Raw genomic sequence first — 25843 nt, forward strand, 5'->3', positions numbered from 1 at the left:
CCACAAACAATTTTTTTTCTAGCGGGACAGAGAATGATTTTGTTACCATTGGGGGGAGAAAAGGAAGTCCATGCTGTTAGCATAAAAGGAGGCGAAAGGAGTCACCTATATTGATCCCCTTTGGGAAATTGCTTCTCTGCATTTAACCCATTCATGGCAATAAACACCAAACAAAGACTGAGCAATTCTTCACACACACTAGGGACAGTGATCTCACACACAACTAGAGCAGGGGGGCTGCCAACCCTTGGGAACTGAACCGCCGACCCTCCGGCTACATGCTCGCTTCTCTAACCTTAAGGCCTTAGCTGCCCCCATGGGTCTATATAAATAAGAAATAGAAAAACAATACAGAGCATAAATATGCAGGGGGAAAAAACATTTTATGATGTTTGTTGTGGTGTGCCTGAAATGTGGCTTTAATTGTTTTACATGACATTAGCAATAGCTTCCCACTGTTGCTACAAAACCCCATACAATTATTCAGACTTTTATTACTTATAAATCTTCTGGAACCTCTGAAAATTCATATGCATGGAGTCTGAAAGCACAGATCCATACTTCAGAGGTGGTGAAATAAGGTCTCTTTTTAAGTGATAGGCTTTAATAAGCTGGCAGATCTAATGTGGTTAATTACAGTTACAGCCCTTATCCCAAAATGCCAGTACAAATTACTTTCCAAAAGTCTCTAATTAGACTAAATCTTAATGTATTTGATTTTAATGGCCTTCTTTTATCAGATACTTGACCTGCCCTACACTCTTAAAAAAGTGCACTTAATGGGCTTTTGATGGGGGTTATGAGGTTCATGATTGTGACCATTTAAACAGGATTTTCCCCCCATTTTAGTAAGATTTAACTGGCCCCTCTGCGATGTGAAGGAGTGAAAAGACACAGAAAGGTTTAGAGAATCTGCTGAATGAACTGTGGCAGTGGTGCACGTTACACAAGGCCATTGGTCAGGACCATGTTATGTTACCCCAAAGAAATAGTTTAAATATCAGAGACTTGACTTCTATTATTCACAGAGCTGAAATACAGCACCCTTAAATATGGAACATGTCTGTGTTGTTCTAAAGGCAGTGATTTGAGCTCTTAATTAATCCTTTATATTGTGAAGAACAGGGAATAGTTGGGAAATTCCACCGTAGCAATGGGAGAAAATGAATTTATGGTGTTTTGTATAATAGTGCCAAGCCTTAGCAGGAGGGTCTGTTTCTATGGCTGTCCTGATCCTTTGCAATGGTAATATCAAGTGCAGAATACTCATGTGCTGCTTGTATCACATTCCTTAGCTGTATCCTGTGGAAATCCCGGAACTCCAGCTTTTTCCAGAATTGTCTTCAGTGATGGGATGCTCTTCTCCAACTCAGTAACTTATGTCTGCTGGGAGGGATACAAAACATCCGGCCTCACCACCCGCCACTGCACCACCAATGGCACCTGGACCGGCTCTGCACCAGACTGCACAGGTAAGAACTGTGGCATTCCCTTTAACCCACACCTAACAGAGCCTCTCCAGTGATCTCTTCGGAAAATTTGGAAAAAGCTTTTTAAATCTTATTAAAATGCCCCTTAATCTCTTTTAAACCAAAGGGGTTATGGCAGAAGTGTGTGTAATTTAATATGAGTGACATATATCCCACTTAACCCCTTAATCCCTAGGGACCTGAATTCAGTTAGTTAGTTACAGATTCGTGTCTTCCTAAATGGCCTATTCTAATTGCAGATTTGTTCATCCATCTCTAAGGCTAGACTGGGTGTAGCTTTTTATTGTGTACATGATGATATTACGTAAACACATGTAACAGATAAACTACTCCAAAAGATACTGAACTGTCACTTAAGTAGTACCCCTCGTGTCACTATGGTTCACACTATGGGGATGTCTTCTGTATCTTTACGTAGGAAGTATTATCATACCATATTACATTACAAATAGCATATGTGTCATTTTCACCATGCCTTGACTGCAGGCTAATTAATATATGCTTCTGTTTTAAACATGTAATGTAATGTAATGTAGATGTATCTCTTTGTACATGCAGAGTAGCTTAATTGAGACCTTGCAAGCACCCAAAATCGAAGCAGGCATGGGTTAACACAATGTAAGTCTGTATTCAAAACTCATAACTACAATACTACAAAACTGTCAATCACTACACTCAGTCAGGATGGCAACAAAAGAAGGCTCAGAACGCAGTTATGAAACACAGAGATGTCATAAAAGGACACTGACAAACAAGCATCTGTAAAGGAGTGAATTAATGAGCCCAGGGTCCACTGCAGGTGTGAGGGAAAATGAGGAACTGGAGCCAAGTTGGGTCCAGAGCAGGACAGGACAATTCCTTCAGGCCCCTCAGATGTGAGAAATCACCCTCCCTGTCCCAGTTCTTGCCCTAAGCCCTAAGGACTTCCTTGAAGTGTGCACTTTGATGACGTTTGATGACGTTGTTGGGTAAAAGGTCTGCAAGAGTTCAAACGCTTAAGGGGTCGGAGTGCTGAGAGCAGAATTGGGACACATTTTGCCTCGAGTCACTTCAGCTGTTGTATATCAGTACAGCTTAATCACTACTCAGTGGTTTGCATCCAAACTTGGATCCGCGCTACAGTGCTTTGCTAGTCATTTAAACAGAAATGTATGGTAAGTTGTTGAGATAATTTAACATAATTTCTGAGGAGGCTTTTTTGTGACCCACAAGCCTTTCATGTTCTGCTCTGCAATTCACAAAACTGAAAGTCATCTCATTTGTCCCTATAATGACACCATTACACTGGACAGATCCCACTGTTAATGCCTGAAGTTCATCTGCCCAGCTTTTCTGTTTAACATTAAACACAAACAGGTGAAATACAGACTTATTAAAGTCAAAAGACTAGAGAGCGAGGGGTTACTTAAAATAACACACTGCACCGTTAGTCAGAAGTATTTCTGAATAAATAACTGGTGCACAGAGATGTCCTGTTCCTTTATCAAGTATATATTACATCTGGTTAATAACATGCAAAGGTGCTGCCGTCTAGTAACATTAAAATGATATGAATGTAGTCTAACTTTAAAAATCCTTTAAGCTACTCAACTTATAGTACTCATAGCTTGTACTTTGATAACCAAAACATGCAGAACTTTTTTAACAATTGTTTTACCCTTTCTGGCTTATTGTCAAAACCTGTGGCACTGTTTTTACAGAAAATACTATAGTCTACAGAATTTGTGTCATGTTCTCCATTGTGCATGCTCTGTGCATGTAAAAGGCCAAAAAGTCAGATCTCAAACTATTTATCTGTTACAGTCATATTACCTTGTTCTTGCTTGTTTCAAAAGAAAAGCAATGGTGAAAAACAACCAATACTGATAAAGGATATATGTATACATACAGGGGTTGGACAATGAAATTGAAACACCTGGTTTTAGACCACAATAATTTATTAGTCTGGTGTAGGGCCTCCTTTTGCGGCCAATACAGCGTCAGTTCATCTTGGGAATGACATATACAAGTCCTGCACAGTGGTCAGAGGGATTTTAAGCCATTCTTCTTGCAGGATAGTGGCCAGGTCACTACGTGATGCTGGTGGAGGAAAACGTTTCCTGACTCGCTCCTCCAAAACACCCCAAAGTGGCTCAATAATATTTAGACCTGGTGACTGTGCAGGCCATGGGAGATCAACTTCACTTTCATGTTCATCAAACCAATCTTTCACCAGTCTTGCTGTGTGTATTGGTGCATTGTCATCCTGATACACGGCACCGCCTTCAGGATACAATGTTTAAACCGTTGGATGCCCATGGTTTTCCAGAATGGTTCGGTAGTCCTTGGCAGTGACGCGCCCATCTAGCACAAGTATTGGACCAAGGGAATGCCATGATATGGCAGCCCAAACGATCACTGATCCACCCCATGCTTCACTCTGGGCATGCAACAGTCTGGGTGGTACGCTTCTTTGGGGCTTCTCCACACCGTAACTCTCCCGGATGTGGGGAAAACAGTAAAGATGGACTCATCAGAGAACAATACATGTTTCACATTGTCCACAGCCCAAGATTTGTGCTCCTTGCACCATTGAAACCGACGTTTGGCATTGGCATGAGTGACCAAAGGTTTGGCTATAGCAGCCCAGCCGTGTATATTGACCCTGTGGAGCTCCAGACAGGTCTGGTCTCTCCTGTTTCTGGTGGAAACAGGAGAGTTGAGGTGCACATTTAATTCTGACGTGATATGGGCAGCCGTGGTTTTATGTTTTTTGGATACAGTCCAGGTCAGCACCCGAACATCCCTTTCAGACAGCTTCCTCTTGCGTCCACAGTTAATCCTGTTGGATGTGTTTTGTCCTTCTTGGTGGTATGCTAACATTACCATGGATACCGTGGCTCTTGATACATCATAAAGACTTTCTGTCTTGGACGTGCACCAACAATTTGTCCTCTTTTGAACTCTGGTATGTCACCCATAATGTTGTGTGCGTTACAATATTTTGAGCAAAACTGTGCTCTTACCCTCTGCTAATTGGGGGTGGGAATTTTTTGGTTAGATTAAAAAAAAGTGTCTACACTTACTGTTTAAGAATAAAATCACATATTTTATCTTTAATTTCCCTTGAATACGGTGGGCAAGAAAATCTTTTATTTCATCTTTGCAATCATCGTAGACCGATTCATTTTGGGCCTGCACTGAGGTCTTGATAAACATTGTGTTTTTGCTTGTATGTACATTTTGGCATGGCTCCTAGGAAGGTATTTCTACTCTTAAAAGTCCAGTCACAGTAACATATCAATCCGCCAAGCTACTTTAAGTGTGGAATATTCCTGATTAACAGATGCCATGTTTAGTGTTATGACATTCCCTGATTCTTTTTTGAACAAGTGATTGATATACTCTTTTATAACATATCTGTTTAAAGTATTTAAAAGAACAAGAAATAATACACCACATACAAGAGGCTTGTTTCATATTCATACAGAACTTCTGGGCATGAATCCTCCAACTGCACTCAACCCCAGCTTTTGTAAATCAAAATAAATAAGGCTGTGTGCAGTGTTTTCAGACACATAAGTATTCATTACACGGGTCATCCTTCTGCAGAGAAATGTGTATTGAAAGTCAGAATGTCACCTAAAATAAAAGTAGGTCACTGGTGTCTGCTGCTTCATCTGGAATAGTTAATCATAATTAAATTGTGTTTTCATTATGTATAAATAATATAAAACAGGTGCTGTTACACTTTTTTCCTACCATTAGGCAGTGAATAGTGTTGACTTGCCACAGAGTTGTAAATGGCAGTTCTGTTAATCATTGTGATTTGCTTTGACTGCTTTTGCACAGTAACCATTAACATGATGCGTGATAGTGATGTTTCCCCTTGCAAGTAACAATAGAGCTTCCTATAGCTAATGGGGTTTACTTAGAACTGCATTTCCTTTTAACAGAAAGAATGTTATTTGTGCAACATCTTAGCTATCAGATGCCAGCCCTCCCTCCAATTTAGTCATTGCCAATTCTACACTGATACACATTACACACACATACACAAGCCTGGGAGGGTGAAATCAAGAGCTGCCTCTTTTCAAAGTGCCAGTAACATTATGCCACTAACTCAGTGCACTTGAAGGAGAGTAATATATCCTGTTTGGTCATATTAAACAACAGATGCTTGCACTGGCCAGCACTATTGTAATGGGGAGGTGGGGCACCCACCCAGGGAGCAAGGCCATCTTTCTTGAACTCCCAGTCTTGATCAAACCATCAATCTATCACTAATAGGGCCAACACCTAGACCACTGCACTATTCGGGAGCTAACAGTCCGGTTGCTCAAAGTAGACCCAAGTGCACCTTTAAGGATCTGGCCCTGCACTGTGCATTGTGTGTGTTTGCCACGTGCTTCTGTTTTGATCTTGAATCCTTGTGTTTCCTCAAATCACACCATTGGTCATGTAGTCATGACAGGTGTTCCCTCTTCACTTTGTGTCTGCATCCTCGTCTCAGCCCTGTTCCACATTGTTTTGTTGTGTAACAGCTTACTATATATATATCCAGCTTTGTTATGATCAAGTTCTTATTCATTTTACTGTTGATTGTACATACAAATAGACAATTTCACAAATGGATGGACATATAGAGGATGGACAGACACTTATGTTTGCTGGGTTATCTTTTGCTCTCTTATTAACTCTTTCTAAATTTATTTTATTTATAAAAAGAAAGAAAACAAAACATGGATTTAGCTTTCCTGATGAATAGCAGAGTAATGTGTTGAGCTCTAGGGCTTAATTATCAACACTCTTTGAAACACTTCATGTTAGGCCACAAGAACAAAGCACATTTCTGACATATTGTGTAGTTAGAATACATCTTTATGTATGTGTACAAAAATACAATAAAAAAGCCTTAAAACTCTTCCTGTGTTAATTACATCATCACATGTATTAAAAGCTGTTGTCCAAAAGCTTTGTTGTTTTGTTTACAGATGTACAGAAAAACAACACAACAACAAACATATAAAATATTTTGAATATCTATAAAATCTAACTGCAAGTGCATAGCTTCCAATTACTGTAGTGCCACACTAATATCATTCTGATTAGTGACTACTTCTTTAGCAGAAGATTTATTTTAACATTTTTGTAGGTGAGTTTACTGTGATAAAGGGACTATAAATGTGTGCTCAAATTTCTGATGCTCTTGCCTGGACTTCCACTAAATGAAACATGTCATTATTGTTGCAGTTATCAGCTGTGGAGATCCTGGCCCTATTGCCAATGGAATTTATATGGGGAATGAGTTCACCTTCAACAAGACTGTTCGCTATCGCTGTAACCCTGGCTACATTATGGACCCTCTGGGGCTGGACACACTCCACTGCTCTAAAGACGGCTCTTGGAACCAAACAAAACCAAGCTGCAGAGGTAAGAAAAAAAAAACCCTCATCAGACTGTATATCATCGAAGTACAGAGAACAGAGAAATGGAAACAGAGGATTTATTATGGCAGCAAGCAATGGGTAATGTGGGAGCGTACAGCTGTGCGTTGCCATGACAATCAAGTCCTGCATTAGTCGTGATAACCACAGAGCTATCTCGCGTATTCCACTGCACGTGTGCCGTGCACTTCTCCCAGATGAAGCTGTTTTTCCCAAACACAGCAATTTAGCAGATTTATGCAGGTGTTTTCAACACAAGTGCTGCTTGTGGACAATTTTGTGAATATTGCCTAAATTAGCCTTAGTGTTTATGAAAAGAGACTTGCTGTTTAATGCATGGACAATCAGAGCTCATTCATTCACAATAAGGGTGAGAAGACTGGTCAGTGCTCTATATGTCTTGAAAAGAAGTGTTCTCCAACATATGAAAACAGCACTGTACCAAGAGGGTCAATAAGACCAATGGGATGCTTTGGCTTAGCCACACATGAGCCTAAGGTCTGTAATGAATTGGAGTGGCATTTGTGGTTCTGTACTAATAATTCAGGATCAGTAGTTACACACCTCACTATAAGATCCATCCATCCATTATCTGTAACCGCTTATCCAATTTAGGGTCGCTCTCCTGTGTATCGGTCTGGTATGCTAGGCTTCCTCTCTCCCTCTCTGTTCATGGCAGTAAAATGCAGTTTTGGAGTTTTTTAGACAATAAAGTGCCCACCAGGTGTTGAAAAGCATCATGAAGCAAAATGAAATTATTGCCCTTTTCCTGCTTCACATTTGCTTATATTTGCTGCAAATGAAACTGACCCTGAATTCGGGAGAGCGCTAACTGCATGAAACGGAGAAAGTGCTACAAAAGTAAACAACTCAAGTAACATGTTTCTGTGGTAATCAAACAGTGAATAAAAACCTACAGACAAGTTATACTTCAGCCACATACAAACTTTTTTTTTTAAACATACCATTCCACCTTAAAGGATGATGAGCGTCTAAACATCAGTACACCAGAGAACAGTATTTCCTCACAATTGTAGACGTTCCCTTTGAAAGGGAGTATGTCTTTGCTTCATTAAGAGCCTCTATGTTACATAAAAACATTGCTGTGAGAATCTGACTGTAGGTACTGATGGATGATTAGTCTAGATCACAAACACCACTCCAACTCATCTCAATGGTATTGGTCCATTACGTCAAAGAACCCAGCATCCCACTGGTGAGCATCCTTGACTGCAATGGGTGTACTTTAAAGTAGGTGAATTCTCGTTAAAAGTAAGTTTAAGGATAATTTCAAACTTCTTCCATGTTTTAGATAACAAAGAGTTTTCTGCCACTGGTCCTAAACTTTGTATGACATCATCTGCTGGCCTGCTGTTTCTGCTTGTGCTCAAGGTGTAGGGCGTAGCAACGCTATCAGAAAAAAACTTGCCAGGAGAAGTGTTTAAAGTCTAAATATCACAATGGCAAACTGGAGTTGCTGGCATCCCCACATCAAAAGCCTTTCTGATGTTTTGATCTTGTTTTGAGTTCTGTCTGCAGCTTTTTTCCCCCCACTTTCCTGCAGCGAGTGGGATTATTCGCTTGCAAACACTGAAGGGATGTTACCTATGAAACATGTAAGATCTTCACTATCAGATGTCAGCATTGAATCACATCAGGCGGTCAACATGCACAACACAATCCGGTCTCTGAAGAACCCGGCCTGGACTAGTTTTCGAACTTTTATTTTGTTTTATTTTATTTATATATTTAGAGGTCTGTGAATTGTGGTAACAATGCTAGCTTCTGCACAGACTAGGGTTCCATTCTACACCATCCCACACCCGATACAAGTCCTTGGGTAAAACTTCTAACATTAAGTTCGCCTACTTCTGTAACATGATTAGAACTGTAAATCACTGAGATGAGTGTATCTGCCAAGTGCCATAATATGGAAGTTTTCTTGCCGTGGAGCATGAGAAATGCACTGCAAACTCTGTGGGAGCGCTGGATCCAGGCATTAAGTTAATCTGCTCTTTCTATTCACTTTTGATTCAGAAGCACACATACCCCCTCCTTCTTTGCAAATGTAATGAAGTGATCAAGGAAGAAAATGGCAAATAAATAGCTCAGAGGCCCTCACATTAGCAGAGGGGTCTGACATAGTCTCTGGTACTATATCTTCAGGTCATGGTCATTATGACAGTGATGATGGTAATGATTATGTATTTTTTATTTATTTTTGCAGTCATCATGTGTGGCCAACCCCCAGCCATTCGCTTTGGGAAAGTGGAGGGGTCCGACCTGCAATGGGGCTCCAGTGTGGCCTACAGCTGCTTTGATGGCTATCAGCTGTCCTCTCCTGGGATAGCCACATGTGAGGGAAATGGAACCTGGCGAGGAGAAATCCCTCAGTGCCTGCGTGAGTATACTCGATCAGTTGTTTACTAAAAACAAACAGCACCAACACACAGTGGTGGAAAGAAATATAGAAAGTTAAGAGCATTGTTAACCGAGTATGCAAGTTAACCTTGGATTTTGACTAGTTTTTGGACCAGTAACAGCTTGAAGATATCCAAGACTTTTTTCTGTTAATGTATACTATAAATAAGTAAATGAAGGAATGAGTGAGTTTTCCACTCTTAATCAGAGCCCAGAAATATCCACACCCTGTTTAAACACTATGTCCATTTTTCATTTCATAACAAACCCTGCATGTAAACAGAGTATCTGGAGGTTTTGTTTTGGTCATGTTATTTCCCATGTGTTGCTAATGCAAAAAGAAAATAAAAAGCCAATACAAATGTATCAGGGACTGAAGAGCTTTAAGTTCTGATTTCTTTTTACTCAGCAGTTGAATTTGGTCCTCTGAGTGCTTACAGATAAAGTTACACATTAAGAGCTGACCAAACAAAACTTGCTCTATTGTTCACTTAGTTAGCTACTCAAACCTGTGTCTCCCTGTGAAACTGTAATAATAAAAATCAGTTGCAGCCAGTGAGTTTGGCATTTGTGTTTGTGTGACTCAGTAATGATTCAGTGACACAGCTGAACAGTTGGCACAGCTTCTAACTCTGAGTATATATATATATATATATATATATATATATATATATATATATATATAATCTGTATGATCACTGGGTTAGGAACACCTTCCTTGTATCTACACTCCTACACTCATTGTCCAATTTGTTAGTGTCACTGCAGCACTGAGAATGATCCTCAAAACAAATCTTCCCTGCTTTGTGGTGGTCCTGTGCTGTCCTGATCATTGAAGAGCAGGGTGAAATTGGGTAAGTATGCAGAGAAGTAGGTGGACTACAGTCTATAATTTTAGAACTACAAAGTGCCCCTTTTTGGTCAGTGGAGCTGATGAATGAGTGTAGATACAAGGTAGGTGTGATCCAGTGATCGTTCAGTGTATATACTGTTACGCAAGAGATTATATTTACTTTTCTCTGCCATAAAGAGCTGTTTCAGCACTTTCCATTTAGAAAAGCTGTAGTGCTGTAAGTGTTGAAAAGTGGCAGTATTTATTTTAAAAGCTCTCTTGTGTCCTCTTCAGGAACATTATTCTAAATTTATACGTAAATGGAACTGTTGTGGCCCTACATTGTGTTGTATCTTTGAACTGTTCAGGGAAATGTTGCTGGAGAGTTTGGGCTTGTTTCCTGTGTTTGTGTTTTCCTTTGACAGATCACAAAATTGTTTTGATGTTTTTTGGATAACTATGTCAAATATGTCCTTTACTCTGTTCTTATTCTCTACAAGATATACACGGTGTCTAGCCCCAATCAATTGCTAAAGCTTGCAGCTTTTGATTTTAAGTCTTTGACACAGTGTCAGAGGTAATATTAAAAAGCCATGTTAGAAGTACTGGGGAAACTTTAGGTCCTGGGTGTAATGTTGTTTGCAGCAGCCAATCCGTACAATATTTCCCACAGCTGTAACAACCCAGCAAGCAATTCTTCCTCCATAAAAACAAGTCAGGAACACAACAACATGACAGACAGCATAGAAATGAGAGTCGAGCCAGTACTGGACTGTTCCTACTAATTCTCATGAAGGGTAGGGTGTATGCAGGGCTTCTCAGTATATTTTAACCAGTGGTAAAGACATTTATCCGCAGTTTGTGGGTTGGTATGTGCTCCAGATCCCCAAATTAATGTACACATGCACTTAGTGTTACACAATGTATCGATACTAGAAAGGTATTTCAATACTTTGTCATTAAAAACGTTAAAAACGGTACAGTACCCCATATAATGGGTACTTGTAGTTTAAGAATAATATATATATATATATATATATATATATATATATATAAGAGCGGCATTTCCAATGAGTGCCACTGGGGGGGTGGGGGGGTAACATTACTTTTACTGACGTTTTAGGTTTTGCCATGGTATAGTTTCAGTATCGATATTGAGATATTTAGGCAAGTACTGTATCAAAAGTCATAATTTTGGCATCGTGACAACACTACATGCACTGAAAGCTTTTCTTTTCTCAAAACATGCTAAAGACGTTTATAATAGCATTAAAAAAACAGTAACTAGTAATGTGTTTTGTGTTTCATTAGCTCACGTACTGACCATCATCTTCTTTTTGTCCTGAACAGCTGTGTTATGTGGTGACCCTGGGACCCCTGCCGAGGGATATAGAGAGGGGAACCAGTTTACATATAAGTCTGAGGTGGCATTCTACTGCCGCTCACAATTCCTGCTGGTGGGTTCCCCTCGGCGAGTGTGTCAGGAGGACGGCTCCTGGACCGGAATCCAGCCCTCCTGCATCGGTTTGTAATTATTAGCTTAAAGCAAGTGCTGAACAGTTCACCAACCCTTTAATACCTGGGGCTTGTAGCCTTAGGACAGTGATTAACATTTAATGTGTAATTGTAGATCCAGCATACAATGCGTGTAAAGATCCTGGAACCCCTGCATATGGAATTCCTCTTCAGGCTCAGGGATTTGAGGTAAAGTTGTTTAAGTTTATAGATTCAGAAAGGTAAAAAATCTAAGATGTATATGTGTAATAAAAAAATTAACAGAGCTATAGATCATTTTTATCACTAACACATAGCATGCGCTATTTATTTCCATAAAGTACCTGAAATGAAGAATCTGATAATTTATGATCCAATTTATGCTCCATATATTGGATCACCCACATGGAGACATCCATGTTTTATTGTAGTGCAGAATCACTGGGAAAAAGTTTTTTTTTTTTTTTTTTTTTTCTTCAGTATTTGCTCCTCTAAAGCATGTTTCTATTTGTGCAGTGATGATTTTTACTGATTCCTTTAGGTGGGGAGCAAGGTTTTCTTCAGATGCCGAAAAAATTATCACATTCTTGGGTCAACTACCAGGACGTGCCTGGAAAATTTGACATGGAGTGGCATGCAGCCAGAATGCATTGGTAAGTAGCATTCAGAAATTGTTATTAAAATGCAGGCCCATGTTCAGGCACGTTAACCCTTTCTCTTGTAAACAATACTGTTTTGTGATCATCTCATTACTGTGAACCCATGAGTTATAGTTATTTCAGAGCTCCACCGAGCATCACAAAAAGCACAAATCCCTATTCCTAACATTATACATCGTGGTTGTTCAAAATAAACACGTTATTTCCATAATAATAAAAGAAACCTTATATGGTGAGTTGAGTTTCTGTGATAGGTTAGAGTTTCTGAGATGGCTATTTTAAAGGGTGCAAACAGGAGTAAGAATGTTTTTGGAAGTTATTATTCAAGCAAGCCAAGAGGGAACAGTCTGAAAGCAAAAGGGCAGGAGACTCGAGCCCCTGCTTGTGCATGTGCCTGAGTCTTTAATCTGAAAGATTGGGGTTGGAGAAAAGGAATGAGTGGGAGAGAGATGGAGATGAATTTGAGAATGAACCCAGTTTTTACACATTGTTGGGGCTAGACCCATGGAATCGCATTCATTCATAAAGCGTGCGAAAAGTCATTGCTGAGGAATAGACTGGCTGGATGGCAGCAGCTGGGTCAATAACTAACTCAGCTTTTTTAAATTTTTTTGAATCTGTTGTTTATGGAAATACACTGAAATAGAGTCATGCACCTAAACTTCAACCCCTTTACCTCTTTCCAAGCAATATGCCCTAAAGTTCTACATATTGACTCCAAAACAAACTAAGTGAAGGTTGGTTTCTGATGTAAACGATAACTTGCAGTGTGTGATTCCTGAAAAGACAGAAGAGAGGGCTTGCTGGCCTCAGCAGAACGAATTAAAATTAGCTGATTTTAAGCTGCTTGTAGTTGGGTTGTAAATCTGTGGGCGAGTTCTGACAGCCCACTCAGTGAAATCCTCTGGGCTCCTCACTCATATAAAGCGCCTTCACTGTCTGTGCCTGAGAGCATGGAGACGTGAGTCGACTAAAGGTGAGGTGTGAAGACCTGGTTCATATATTATGTAAGGCAGCATCACTTATGGCATGTTCCAGAACTTTTCCCCTCCAATGGCACAGCGCTGTTGACAGTGCATGAAGTAATACTTTCTGTAGGTGTCAGCCAAAAGCCTCAGTGCTTCGCTGCATCCTTCCTCTGCTTATTCTCAGTATTTTCCTGTATTCTTCTTCCTCTTGTGTAGCGCATGCCTGCCGACAGCCAGAGACACCATCCCATGTGGACGTCCGCGCGATTGACCTGCCCACACTGGGCTACACTCTTATGTACACATGTCAGGATGGCTTTTTTCTAGCCGGAGGATCCGAACACAGGACATGCAGGCCAGACGGCAGGTGGTCGGGCAAGCCTCCCGTCTGCAAAGGTACTGGACTTTAACTGTTCACTGAGAATTGGTAATAGAAACACTCACCCACAAACTAGACCTGCAGAAAGTATAAAAGTGAATATGCTGTTACTAGTACATAAACTAAATAGATCTAGAGAAGATTCTGAGTGTGTTTAAACCTTTAAACATCTAATGATGTTGCCATAATTATATATTTGGCAATATATATCTAATATACCAATATATATTGTCAGTATTATTTATGTTACCACATTACTACTGTGTTTGCTCATAAATAATAATTCAGATTTACCATAATTCAGTGATTCATCACAGCAGTAGCTGGAAAGTTACATTTACTTCAATGGCATTCGAGAGATTTTTTGATCCGGAGCATTTGTAAAATTAGGACAAGATGTAGTCATGTGAAGCTCAACCAAATAATGTTGGTTCCAAAATATCCAGATAAAAATAATGGCACTTTAAAGAGAGTACTGAAGCAGCAGAATTGCGTTGTGTTGCACTAACAGCCTTATGTTGGAGCTGTCTCAAGTTGGCTTCTTTTTCTACAGACCCCTTTTCCCAAAAAAAGCTGGGACACTTACTAAAAATGCAGTAAAAAATGAAATCTGTAATTTGTTAATTCACTTGAAACTTTATTTAAATTTGTTTTAAAGAGCTTTGGGCAAGAAATAACAATTAAAATTGCCCCATGCTTTTTGTTATTGCTAGTGAAAGTGAAGGGTACATTTCTTAAACTGCACACTTATAATTCAGTTGTTCATCTTTAGGCTTGTGGACTGGAATTAAAATATTTACTAATGAATTAATATTGGAAGAAACTTGGCTTCTAGGCATTGCTTACTATAGGAATATATGAATATACATGCTTCACCGCATAGGCATACAAAAACCTATAGGGATTTGACAGCTGCAGCTCAGTATATCTCAAAAATTCCAAATGAGCCATTCTACACTGGAAGGAAATAAGAATTTAGTAAGGAAGCTTTAAATACGGGTCATTATCCATGAGCATGCATATAAAGAGAGTGGGAGTGCACCTGCAAAATGTCAACTTCTCAATTACTTGTCCTGTTTCCTAGTTGGACCCAAAATAAACAGCAAGTCAAAGGGAGACTCAGACGTCCAGAAAAACAAGATCCGGGGTAGGTAACCTTTTCTGAGCCACTGCTGGGGCCGTGTTGCCACTGTTTTTCAATTTACAATGAAACATCCATGTTGAGGTCATCTGACATGAACACTGTAGAGCTAAATAAGGCTCAGTACTGAGAAGAGTAAAACATTTATAAAACCTACATAATATTATGAAAGTGTATGAATTTAATTTAACAGTTTTATGGAGAGTTCACAATACAGCCTTTAGCAATAATTGACATTTACAAAGCAGAATTTGAGTATTTATGGGCAGCTTTTGTCAGAAAAAAAATAATAATAATAATAATTAAGTACATTATATTTTACTGAGGTAAGTTTGTATCATTAATAACACTGTTATGAAATATCATTCTCAAGCACTGACACTTATATATTAGAAGTCTAGCTAAGAACTGTATTGCTTTTAAGACATAATTCTATAATAATACCTATGTGTCATTGTGTCATTATGTCCCAACAATGGTTACTGCAAAAAAAAAAAGTGTTGAGGTACACCATACGTTTATAACTGCTCTCAGGTTTACACTTGTTACAGAGTCATTGTCGGTAAACAATAAACAGCCTAAAAGTATGTAGAAATTTGACCATCACCTATATGAGATTATTGGGCATTCCAAAATGCATTGCAGAATGGATATTTACTGCATACAGAACTGACCATCCCCTTGTCGTCTTAAGAGTGTCCTGTCTTCTAGGAAAGTTCTCGACAAGTTCTTGGAATATGTCTGTTTGAATTTGTGCCCAGTACATCAAAAAGTCAAGTGCTAATGTTGGATGAGAAGGCCTGGCTCACAGTCAAGGTTCTCGTTCATTCCAAAGGGTTGACTCTAGCCCTCCTCCACCAAATTTTACTGCTGTGAATAGGCAAACAGTTCAGTGGGATAGGACATAAGCATCATGTGACAGTGCCTTGTTTATAATGCCTGATCTCTTCAGTGAAATTCATTCTGCCAGTGTTTGTCTATTGAGATTACAATGTAGTGTGCTTGCTTTTATACTTCAGTAAGCAGGTCATACGGCTGAACCTGCTGAAGAGAATAATTAGGAGGAGTGTCCACATACGTATGGTCATATTGTGTATAATATGCAATATATCTTGAAATTTTCCTCAGTTTATAGAGGAGAACTGGCTTTGAATCGTTCGTCTACCAGCTGTATAAGGCAGACTAAATGTACACTGTATTATGTGTACTTCTAAAATACTTTTTTCCACACACAAACTTTAAAAAAAGCTTTAACAAGGAAATTGTTGATGCATGCCAATGCACAGCATTATATATTTATTGTAAATGTGATTCATGTCTGTCCAGTTCCAGCGGATGTGTTCTCATTAAACTCTGGCTGGGCGGGTTTCTACGAATACCTTGGCAAGAGGCAGGCTGCCACTATAACAGTCAATGCTTTCAATGCCACAACAAGCAGAGTCAATGTCACTCTTCTGGAACAAAGCGGAGTGCAGATCAAGCTCTCAGGTAAGTTATTAAACATTTACATAAATCTCAGGACCTCATGTTTAATGCAGTATCCAGTGCATAAGCAACAAACATGACAAATATCAACTGATCCCTGATGGCAGTGGATTGTTAACATACTATAAAAGTTACACTACCTTTTCATAGAATCATTTTAAAATACATGATGGGATTTGGCACCCATGCTGCAGAGCAGCAGAATGCATGGATATTTTAGAATTAAAACATTTTATTGTCACTGGTCAAAAAAAAACAAACTTGCTTTTGAATGCTGTGTGATAACGAAGAATAAAAAGCATGTAAGAGTAGCAATTGTGTAATTTATCAACATTTTGTAATTTAATGATACAACAGTGTTACTTTTTGACTTTGTTTCACACCAGACAAGTTCCTTTATAGTTTTCTTGTCTTGTCTGGGCTTTATTTGAATTTAAACAGCTTTAATTTTTAATATTGAAATAGCTATTAAGATTTCACATAGTAAAGTGAAAAATTGAGAGTCTTTATTGTTCACTTTGCACAGGGACGTACAAGAAAGAGGAAAATCATTTATTATTGAAAGTCTACCAGATTAGAGGCCCAACAGAGCAGTACTTCAGTAAATTCAAAAACGACAACTGGGCAATGGATGGCTATGTAAGTACTGCTACCTTTTTACTGTAGCTGTCATTTTCAGAAACCAAGGTACGATTCCTACACACTCAGAACTGAAAACGAGTAACTGATGAAACAGACACGTCTCATCAACATGTTTGTGACTGGCCTTGAATCTTAAAACAGGCTAGTCATTCATCCATGGTCTCACGTAATAAAGATTGTTGTATCTGATGATTATTTTCTGTCTTTATTCTCCTCTCTCCTCTAATCCAGGTGACAGCAGAGTCTGAGAAGAAAATGTTTGTTTACCAAGGTCATATCCACAGCAAAGATTTTGGGAAGTTCCAGCTGACACGACAAGGTAAAATGAACACTGCAGGAAGATTTTTAATTACGTTTTATATAAAAAGACCATATTTATCAAACTCGGGTTTCTTGAGGGTCAAATGTTCATAGCTACTGTATATAGAGAATCAACATTTTTGGTCCGAGGCTCTGAAAAATTGAGTTATTAACTTGTCTTATTATTATTATTTTTTTGCTTCCTCAATATAGTATAGATAATAAGTATAGAGAAGAAAATCACTCATTATACAACATTATAGGCCACATATACCATATATCTGCCACTGCTGTTCTGTAGTGTTTATAAAATCGATGTAATCAATAGGTGCACGCTACGTGGACTTATTCATTAGAAGAGTTTTCTACAAACTTCAGAAAATATCATGCGTATTCCATACATTAAAAGATAATTGAATTAGAGTGTAGTTGTGTGCTGGAAAGAGGATGGCATTTCCTATACTGAAGTCTTGTTCTACCTAAAAACCCTAGCTAAATATGTGGCTTTAGTTGAACTTGTTTTTTTTTTTTCACCTTTACATTTTTTAGGTCTCATCACCACAGATACGGATTCATCCAATCCTTACTACGGCACCAACAGCAGCTCAGTGGCGGCTGCCATACTGGTGCCGTTCTTTGCGCTCATTCTGTCAGGGTTTGCCTTTTACCTCTACAAACACAGGTAAGCCCCTCCTGTAAGATCACTCTGTTTTAGCCATGCATTAATTACATTCTGTCCATTGTTGGATGTTAATTTTGCATTTGTCTCGCTGCAGTTATGGGGAAACTCCTGTGCCCACAAATTAAAGTGGATTGGTTTAGCAGGACACTTGACATAATTTTACCAATAAGCTATGGCATTGCTTGTTTAAAAATGATTTTAAAAATCCAACAAGAAAAACAAACCAGAGCATTGGAGTTTTCCTGAGTTTACCAAAGCAAGCAACAGACGAATGTGTGACATGAAGTAAAAACAGCAAACTGTCATGATGGGTCATAATTACCCAATATTAAAACAAATAAAAAAATTGGCAGGGTACTATCACAAGAGACAGATGAGAATGAGAGACCCAAAGACGTAATCAGGTCCGGCTCCAGGTAAGACACCAGAAGCTAAATCACTAGGCAACGAGCCCTCTGCTGCCACATCACCATCGTCTCCTTTTCTTTTTGCTCATCTCGTCAGAGGGAGAGGAGGATGCACGATGTGTGTGTGGGGGGTGGGGGTTTGGGTGGTGTTAGGCCTGTCGCAATTATTTAAGCCGACTGCAATCATATTCTGCTGCTGTTAGCTTCAACAATCTTATGTTTACAGCAGCAGACAGACTACGAATTAGATGCATTTTCTGAGATGAACACATGTAAATAAAAGAAAGCAGGAAATATATTTACTGAGGACTGTCAGGGTTTATGATAACATTGGTTGGTGTGATTATATGTTCAGAAGACAGTAGTGAAGAAAATTTCTTTATTTGAGCTCCAACTGTGTCTCTCCTCTCTTGTAAGTAGAGATGCAGCCAAATGGATAGTGATTAGTGTAACGTAGTGAATAACACTACTGACTTTTCCACCATGCTACACCTGCAAAAGTCCTTAGACAAAAACCTAATGCTGCATTTTTGCCCCTGATTAAAATTGTATTGTATTAATGTAAATATTTCTGCAATACTGGGCCAAGCCGATAACTCAGCGGTTCCAAGACTCTTTCTCCAGTGCACACCTTTTGTAGAGAAGAATATTTTCTGGTCTCCTGACTCTGACACACGATACTAGTCCTGCTCAATCATGCCTCAGTTTGTTTTGCTGGACCCCTTCAAATAGCTCCACACACCCCACATTGGGAATCACTGCAGTAACTTATAACTAACACAGGACTAAGTCTTATACCGCTATCAGAACCTGACACCAATCTTTTTAATGGTTTATTTTAATTAAATTAGTTTTTTTAGTTATTTCATTCAATATCCATGTAGACATTTTTACATTATTCAGTAGCCTTCTTATTTAGTCTGGGGTCGATGTTCCAAACCTTGCCCAAGGACACTTCATTATGTAGCATGGTGTGTTTATGCAGGCAGGGACCTGAACCGAGTAGAACACAGCAGTCTTATCATCTATGCTACGCCAACCACTACACCACTTGTACTTCAGCCGTTCCTCCACATGACCAATAGAGACATCTTAATTGCAATTATTTAAACGACCGCCTTCAGATTTTAAAACTTAATGATAGTGACAGGCCTAGGTGGTGCTGGCGGGTTGGGGGGGGGGGGACCATGCTACGTTTGTGATCTTCATCTCTGTCTCTCTAATTCGACCGACTAAAAGCCATTGTGTTTTATTTTTTCTGTTTGTGTAAATGTGCCACAAAAATGTCATGAGTTTCTTTGCATAGCCCTTCTCCCATTTATTTATTTATTTATTTATTTATTTATTTAGGAGTTGTGCTGAGGTTCTTTGAAGTGTGATGCAGAGGGGAGGGGGATTTTGAATATGGTTGGAGATGCAGGTCGTTTATTTAGATTATGGTACAATTTACGTGTGACCATAAATCACAAGGCTGGCCGAGGAAGAGGCCATCAGTTACAGTTCTCTAACTTCTACGGATTGGGAGAAAGCAGTGACCTTTTCGAGAATGGGATTATTTTAGGCCTTAATAATTACAGCAGAGGAGGAGAAATTTCTCCCCATCACACATTATGGAGAGAGGCATTATGTGTTTAGTTTTTCACAGCCTTTATTTATTTATTTATTTAACTAAAGCTTCTATATATTCCTATGGATATGTTATTGTTTTTGTCATATTTTTGTTTCTGCATGCAGGTCATAATAAATCTACATTTTTTTGGCCAGCAGGCTTTATAGCCTCCCACTCACTTTGATTCCTGCTGCAAAAGAGGTTGGCAGTAGTTTAAAAGCAGGGTTTGGAGGTCCAAAGTATTTTCGTACATGCTAATGGCCTCTTGCCCAAACAATTGGGCTCAGTTTTTTACACCAGTTCCTTTATTGGACCAAAGTGGGAATTCAACAGGAACCAGCCTCTCAGTCAACTTTAACATTTTAACCTTACCTTGCTGCAGTGAATAAGCTCAGATGAGCAGCACTGTGGCTTAAATATTTCACTGTTGGTCATCTTGCACATTTTAGGGGCAAAGCGTGTAAGAGGAAGGAACTTAGATAAAGATCTTTGTGTGTCAGTTAGGCGTGCGTGAATTTTTAATTTTTTTTTACCCTTTTTTATTTGGAGAGCACACATCTGTGTCACCACATCTCTGGATGAGGGCGTCATGTTCTTTTTTTTTCTTTATTTCTTTTAAGCTCGATCTAACATTTCTAATGTCTATGTTACTCTGTAACTCATTCAAAAAATATATATACTTTGGAATGCACTGCTATTTTTTGTGAATGTCCCACTTTTTTAAACAACCTGTTTTACCTGAATTGATACAGAGTCAAAGAAATGATTCAGGAAAGCAGAAATAAATGAATAAAAATCACAATGACACGTTTTTCACTTAAACTGGTTGTAGATGACCTGCCAAGACTTGTTTGACAATTTTGTTTCTTTTGTTTAGCACTCGAGGTACAAGGCTTACCTTGCTATGACAAACAATAGCAGTCAACTGACATCCAAATTAAAAATACTGGAGAGCATTTCAGTGAGTTTAGATATTTGCCTTTGTTGGACATTATTCAAAATTATTTGTTTTTTCTTGCCATTGTTGCCCCTGCTCGCTCATAAGAGGCTTGGACCCGGATCTCTGCAAAGCTGCTTTGTGACGACTTTTTGTTGTGAAAAGCACTATATAAATAAAATTTGATTTGATTTGATCGATTGATTGAAAAATAGTCATTCACACAAACACTACCATCACCAAAAAATAGAAAGTAATTCAGACTACTGACGATTATAAAGCCGGCACACTATTTGTAACTGTACAAACCCAGAATCACTACATTTAACCCATCTTTGGTAGCGAAAACACGTACACACTATTGAGCAATTGTAGCACACATGCATTAGGGACAATGAGCAGACATATACCTGGAGCAACAGTGTGCTAGCCGTAGTGCCTAGGAAGTATTTGGGAGTTAGAGCACTTCAGCTGTGGATATTGAGCAAAGAAATAGCTCATTTCCAGTCCCAGTACCAACAACCTTCTGGTCCAGCGTTAGGGAGAAGAACATTTGCATTTGAAATGTCCTGCTATTGGTGGGAAATATTTAGGTGCCTGTTGACTTCTGGTGTCTGTGAACAACATTAGCCTCATAGCTCCACTGCTAAACCTATTAAGCTAAATTTGTTTTACTTCAATCATATGGAGATCACAAGTTCAGTCCCCAGTGATGGGCAATTCTGGGCAATTCTACCAATTATTGGTAGAATTAATTAGTTAATATATTGAGTAGTTAATATGTGTAGTCATGTTGAGCCATGATATTGTTGCAAGCAGCTTTTAAGCTTTATGTCTAAGAAGAAGCTTATTCTAGTCTTCACCCTCCCTGCTTGGTAGCATCATCTGATTGTTGTGACTGACCAAACATTCATCTTGGTTGGTCAGCTACATCTAGAGCAAGAGGAACATGTGTAAATTGGATTTTTTTTTTTAACAGAATCATTTCTTTGACAAATTGAAGCATAAAATGCAATCTTTTGCACATCTCCTGTGGTAACGTGATTGATGTCTTCCTTTGGCAGAACAAGACCAAAAGTACAGTACAACGGCTATGCGGGGCACGAGAATACGAATGGTCAAGCGTCATTCGAAAACCCCATGTATGACACCAACATGAAGCCCACGGAAGCCAAAGCCGTGAGGTTTGACACCACGCTCAACACGGTGTGTACGGTAGTATAGCCTTCATTAGCGGCTCCGGACTCCACACGCCTGTGTTTTTTTTTTGAGAGTGCATTTCACAAAGCGGCTGAGAAAACTTTAGTCCACCGCCAGCTCACTTTGATCGTTTTCCGAATATGAACGGCTTTTTTTTCTTTCCAGTTTTTTAAACAACCACAAAAGACAAAAAACAAAACAAAACAAAAAAACATTGCAAAAACAGGAGGGTCAGAAGAAGAAACTGAACTTCTTTTCATTTTTTTTCTGAAACTAAGCTCGTGTGCTGTCTGTGGTCAGAACAATTGACCAGAGCAAAGAAACAGCACACTAACAGCACATTGTAGGATGAAAAGGATTTTTTTCTATCCTCTTTTTTCATGTCTTTCTTCCACCACCCTCCCTTCCAGAAACGATACAACAAAAAAAACCACAACAAAAAATAGGGAAGATTGGAAGTATCTGGAAAACTGCAAGGTTGCCCTGGCCCAGTGTATTCTCTTCAGTGAAGACAAAAAGGACAATGTACCGAGCAACTGGACAGTTGTGGCTCATCTCCCACAGAAATGAGAGATGTTAAGATAAGCGTAAGCCTCCTATCTCCGGGTTGTGGACAGAACGATCAGACGCTGTTTTGAGGGAGGGGGAGGAAGAAAAAAAAAACTTTATTGCACAAATTTTGCACTAGTAAAAGAAGGACATGAATTCAAATTATCCGAAACATATGAACACACAGAAAAAGAAAAAAATAATATACAGGGTTACTGAAACCATATGTATATAAACATAGAAATCCATATTCATAAAGAGCATGATGTCATGCTATGTCTATCGAGAGAGAGAGAGAGTCTGATTATATTTTCGGAATTAGCTCTGCAAATAAAGTTCTGTTTATGTTTACATGAGCCTATGTGAAAGGAGGTTATACGGAAAAACTAAGCTTTGAAACTGTTTCAGTTACATTCCACTTTTCATCTTTCTTTACTTCCTTTATGGTTCCATTCCATTTTTCTAGAAGCAGGTGCAGATGCCAGTGTCTATTCACTTCCATTGACCAAGCGAATTGAGGCAAAATATCTAGACGTCTTCATGTGAAGCATTTTTTTGTTTGTTTGTTTGTTTGTTTGTTTGTTTTGTTTTTTTTACTGAATATTCAGCTTTTATGTACATAAGCCTTATTTTCATTCCATTATTTCTCCTGCTTGATCTCATTCCAATTGTTGAGCAGCAGACTTGCTTACAGTATCAAATATACCTCTTGTGCGGAAGGATAGGATTTTCATTTTGGTGCAAATCTTTGTTTTGAGGAATGCTGCACTTTGGTTAAATTACTGTTTTGTTTTTTTTCTGTTACTTTTTTCTGTAATCACACATTGTAGGCCAATCACATTCATCATCTGTTGATGCCTTTATGAGATTTTCCAAGGTGATTCTTTGTTTTTGTCATCTTCCTTCTCTTTTTGTAACAATTCATTCTTTGTCTCCTCCACGAACACCCCCCACCCCCTCTCTCACACACACACACACACACGCACACACAAACCACCATCACCGCCACCCACTACCCCGCACACACTTTTCGAAGCTTCAGCATCAGTGAGAGATGAAGATGAAATGTCCTCTGGAAGAAATACTGCCTTATTAATAGATTCATAAGCATGACAGGGCCGTTCTGATCCCCAGTGACCTGTATCATCATGTAGTTAAAGAGTCTAGGGCTTCTCGGGTGCATATTCACTGTGATTTTAATCTCATCCATTTGTTGGGGGTGTTTTCTGACCATGTTGACCATGTGCATGTTCTTCTTGTAATTGCTCACTTTTTTTGTTTGCTTTAATGTTTGTTTAATCTGCAGATCACCTGATGCAAGGTTTTAATGGCGTTTTAGGGACACTGTTAAAAATATAAGAATAAAGTCATAATATTTTGAATCTAAACAGTAAGAAATATTTACCAAAAAAGCTTTTTTTATTATTTTAAAATGATACTTTATTTTATGCAGTTAAATAATATACATTTTTCTCCAATAAAATTCTACTCATGAGATAAAGGATCAAATCGATGACTGAATAAATCAGATTATGCTCCATAGTTTGTCCTCCCCATATTAGATATGAAGTAGTAAAATAAAAGTAACTCTTGAGTATTTAGTATATACTAAGATGTGGACATGTTGACAGTTTATTCCAGGGATATAATGGCTTTACAATGACTATATTTTCACATAATATTATGATTTTTTTTTAAATACAGAAAATTCTTTATATCCTCAAAATAGTATGACTTTTTCTGGAAATGCATTATAGTCTATTTTTCAGCACTGTCTCTCAGACACCGTCATATAGTTTTTTTGTTTGTTTGTTTGTTTGTTTTTTAAAAACAATGTCATATGCACTGGCGCTCAACCACATCACTGGCTCACTATTGTACTACGTTTGCTTCAAAAACTCACAGATTTTCACACAGATTGTATTCTTAAAGAGTGTTGGCACACAACTGTGTAAAACCACTATATCTTGATAAAGTTTTCCTAAAATTCCTAGGATTCCGCTGTCAGATGGAAACATGTTAATGCACAAGTCTTTATCATGCTTTGTCATGCAAGTTCAAGTGGGCAATCCATAATGGTCTCTGATGGTCTATCATGGTCTTAGTTTCCGTCCCCCTTCTCACTATGAGCTTCATCTTATGATAACTGAGATAATCCACATCTTGCCTTTCTTCAGGCTTGCTGCAATAATGTCAATTTTTTTGTTTATCCATTTTTCTCCACCTCTGTAAAATAGTTTACCAACTTGACAAGCTGTAAAACTGCGTTCCCCCATCACGCTCTTCACTCCATCATTCTTCTCATGTGCTGCTGACTTGAAGTAGGTGCAAAAGAAAAATGTTTTTTTTGTACAGAAATATATTTTTTATGAGAAATTTGTAAAATTATTAAATATGCTGTACTTTTTTGATTAAATGTAGGTAAAATTGTTAAAATAAATGTTTTTACTGTATAAAATGTAAATTAATGGTTTATCTACCTATAAGTATATATCTATCTATGGTCAAACCATTTTCCAAGCCAATGTCAGTATGTACGAGCTTTTATGGCATATCTCGCTCGTATGTGTTCTTTGACGTGAGAGAAAATGAGAAACCCTAGAGAACTGTACTACAGATTGTTAAAAGACACATATTTTGAGAAATATTATTTCAGATAAATATTAAAGTATTTTAAAATATAGACGCACTTTTCTTTCCATTCTACCTCATGTTGTTCCAGGCGAGTAACAACCAGGTACTGTTAATACAACCTTTTATCAAACAACTTCTTAAACAACATTATGCCTCTGATCTAATACCAGCGAGTTTTATTCTCATTCGTTATCTTACTGTGTACGCATCTCCAAATGTTTCTGTACATCTTTCCACTCTATAAAATCCCCTTTATATTAGCTGCGCTCATTGCTCACATAGACTTTCAATGATGAACACTGTATAATCTCCATAGAAAAGGTTTTGAATAGAATGGGATGCTCTGGAGTAGCTGCACAAAAGTCTAATGTCACCCTGCACAGTGCCAATGAGAGTCTGCCAGTGGGGTGTAAGCCCCTCAGCAACAGCCTGTGGAGCACTCGCACTGTGTCCTCTAGAGAGCTGGAGCACCATTCAGTCCATTTGGTATTAGTTTCAGCAGTGTTTATGATCCAGAGCTCACCAATTATCATCAGTACCTGACCTCACTAATGTTTATGTAGCTGAATGCATTCAAACTGTCTTATA

At 38.6% G+C, this 25843-nt stretch overlaps 1 protein-coding gene across 1 annotated transcript in view; it reads left to right on the forward strand.

Annotated features, from left to right (window-relative positions):
- The window catches only part of csmd1a (CUB and Sushi multiple domains 1a), a 603150-nt gene extending 577973 nt beyond the window's left edge, over positions 1-25177 (forward strand). Inside the window, exons 58-71 of the mRNA XM_066678438.1 lie at positions 1296-1472; positions 6723-6902; positions 9144-9317; positions 11520-11693; positions 11800-11873; positions 12205-12316; positions 13507-13686; positions 14754-14816; positions 16137-16298; positions 16822-16934; positions 17169-17256; positions 17787-17919; positions 18273-18335; positions 21937-25177. Coding sequence (XP_066534535.1) covers positions 1296-1472; positions 6723-6902; positions 9144-9317; positions 11520-11693; positions 11800-11873; positions 12205-12316; positions 13507-13686; positions 14754-14816; positions 16137-16298; positions 16822-16934; positions 17169-17256; positions 17787-17919; positions 18273-18335; positions 21937-22096 — 1853 coding nt within the window. The 3' untranslated portion in view covers positions 22097-25177. The remainder of the gene's footprint in view (positions 1-1295; positions 1473-6722; positions 6903-9143; positions 9318-11519; positions 11694-11799; positions 11874-12204; positions 12317-13506; positions 13687-14753; positions 14817-16136; positions 16299-16821; positions 16935-17168; positions 17257-17786; positions 17920-18272; positions 18336-21936) is intronic.
- Positions 25178-25843: the final 666 nt, after the last annotated feature.

This window comes from Hoplias malabaricus, chromosome 8 (assembly GCF_029633855.1).
Source record: "Hoplias malabaricus isolate fHopMal1 chromosome 8, fHopMal1.hap1, whole genome shotgun sequence".
In the NCBI taxonomy this organism is placed as follows: domain Eukaryota; kingdom Metazoa; phylum Chordata; class Actinopteri; order Characiformes; family Erythrinidae; genus Hoplias; species Hoplias malabaricus.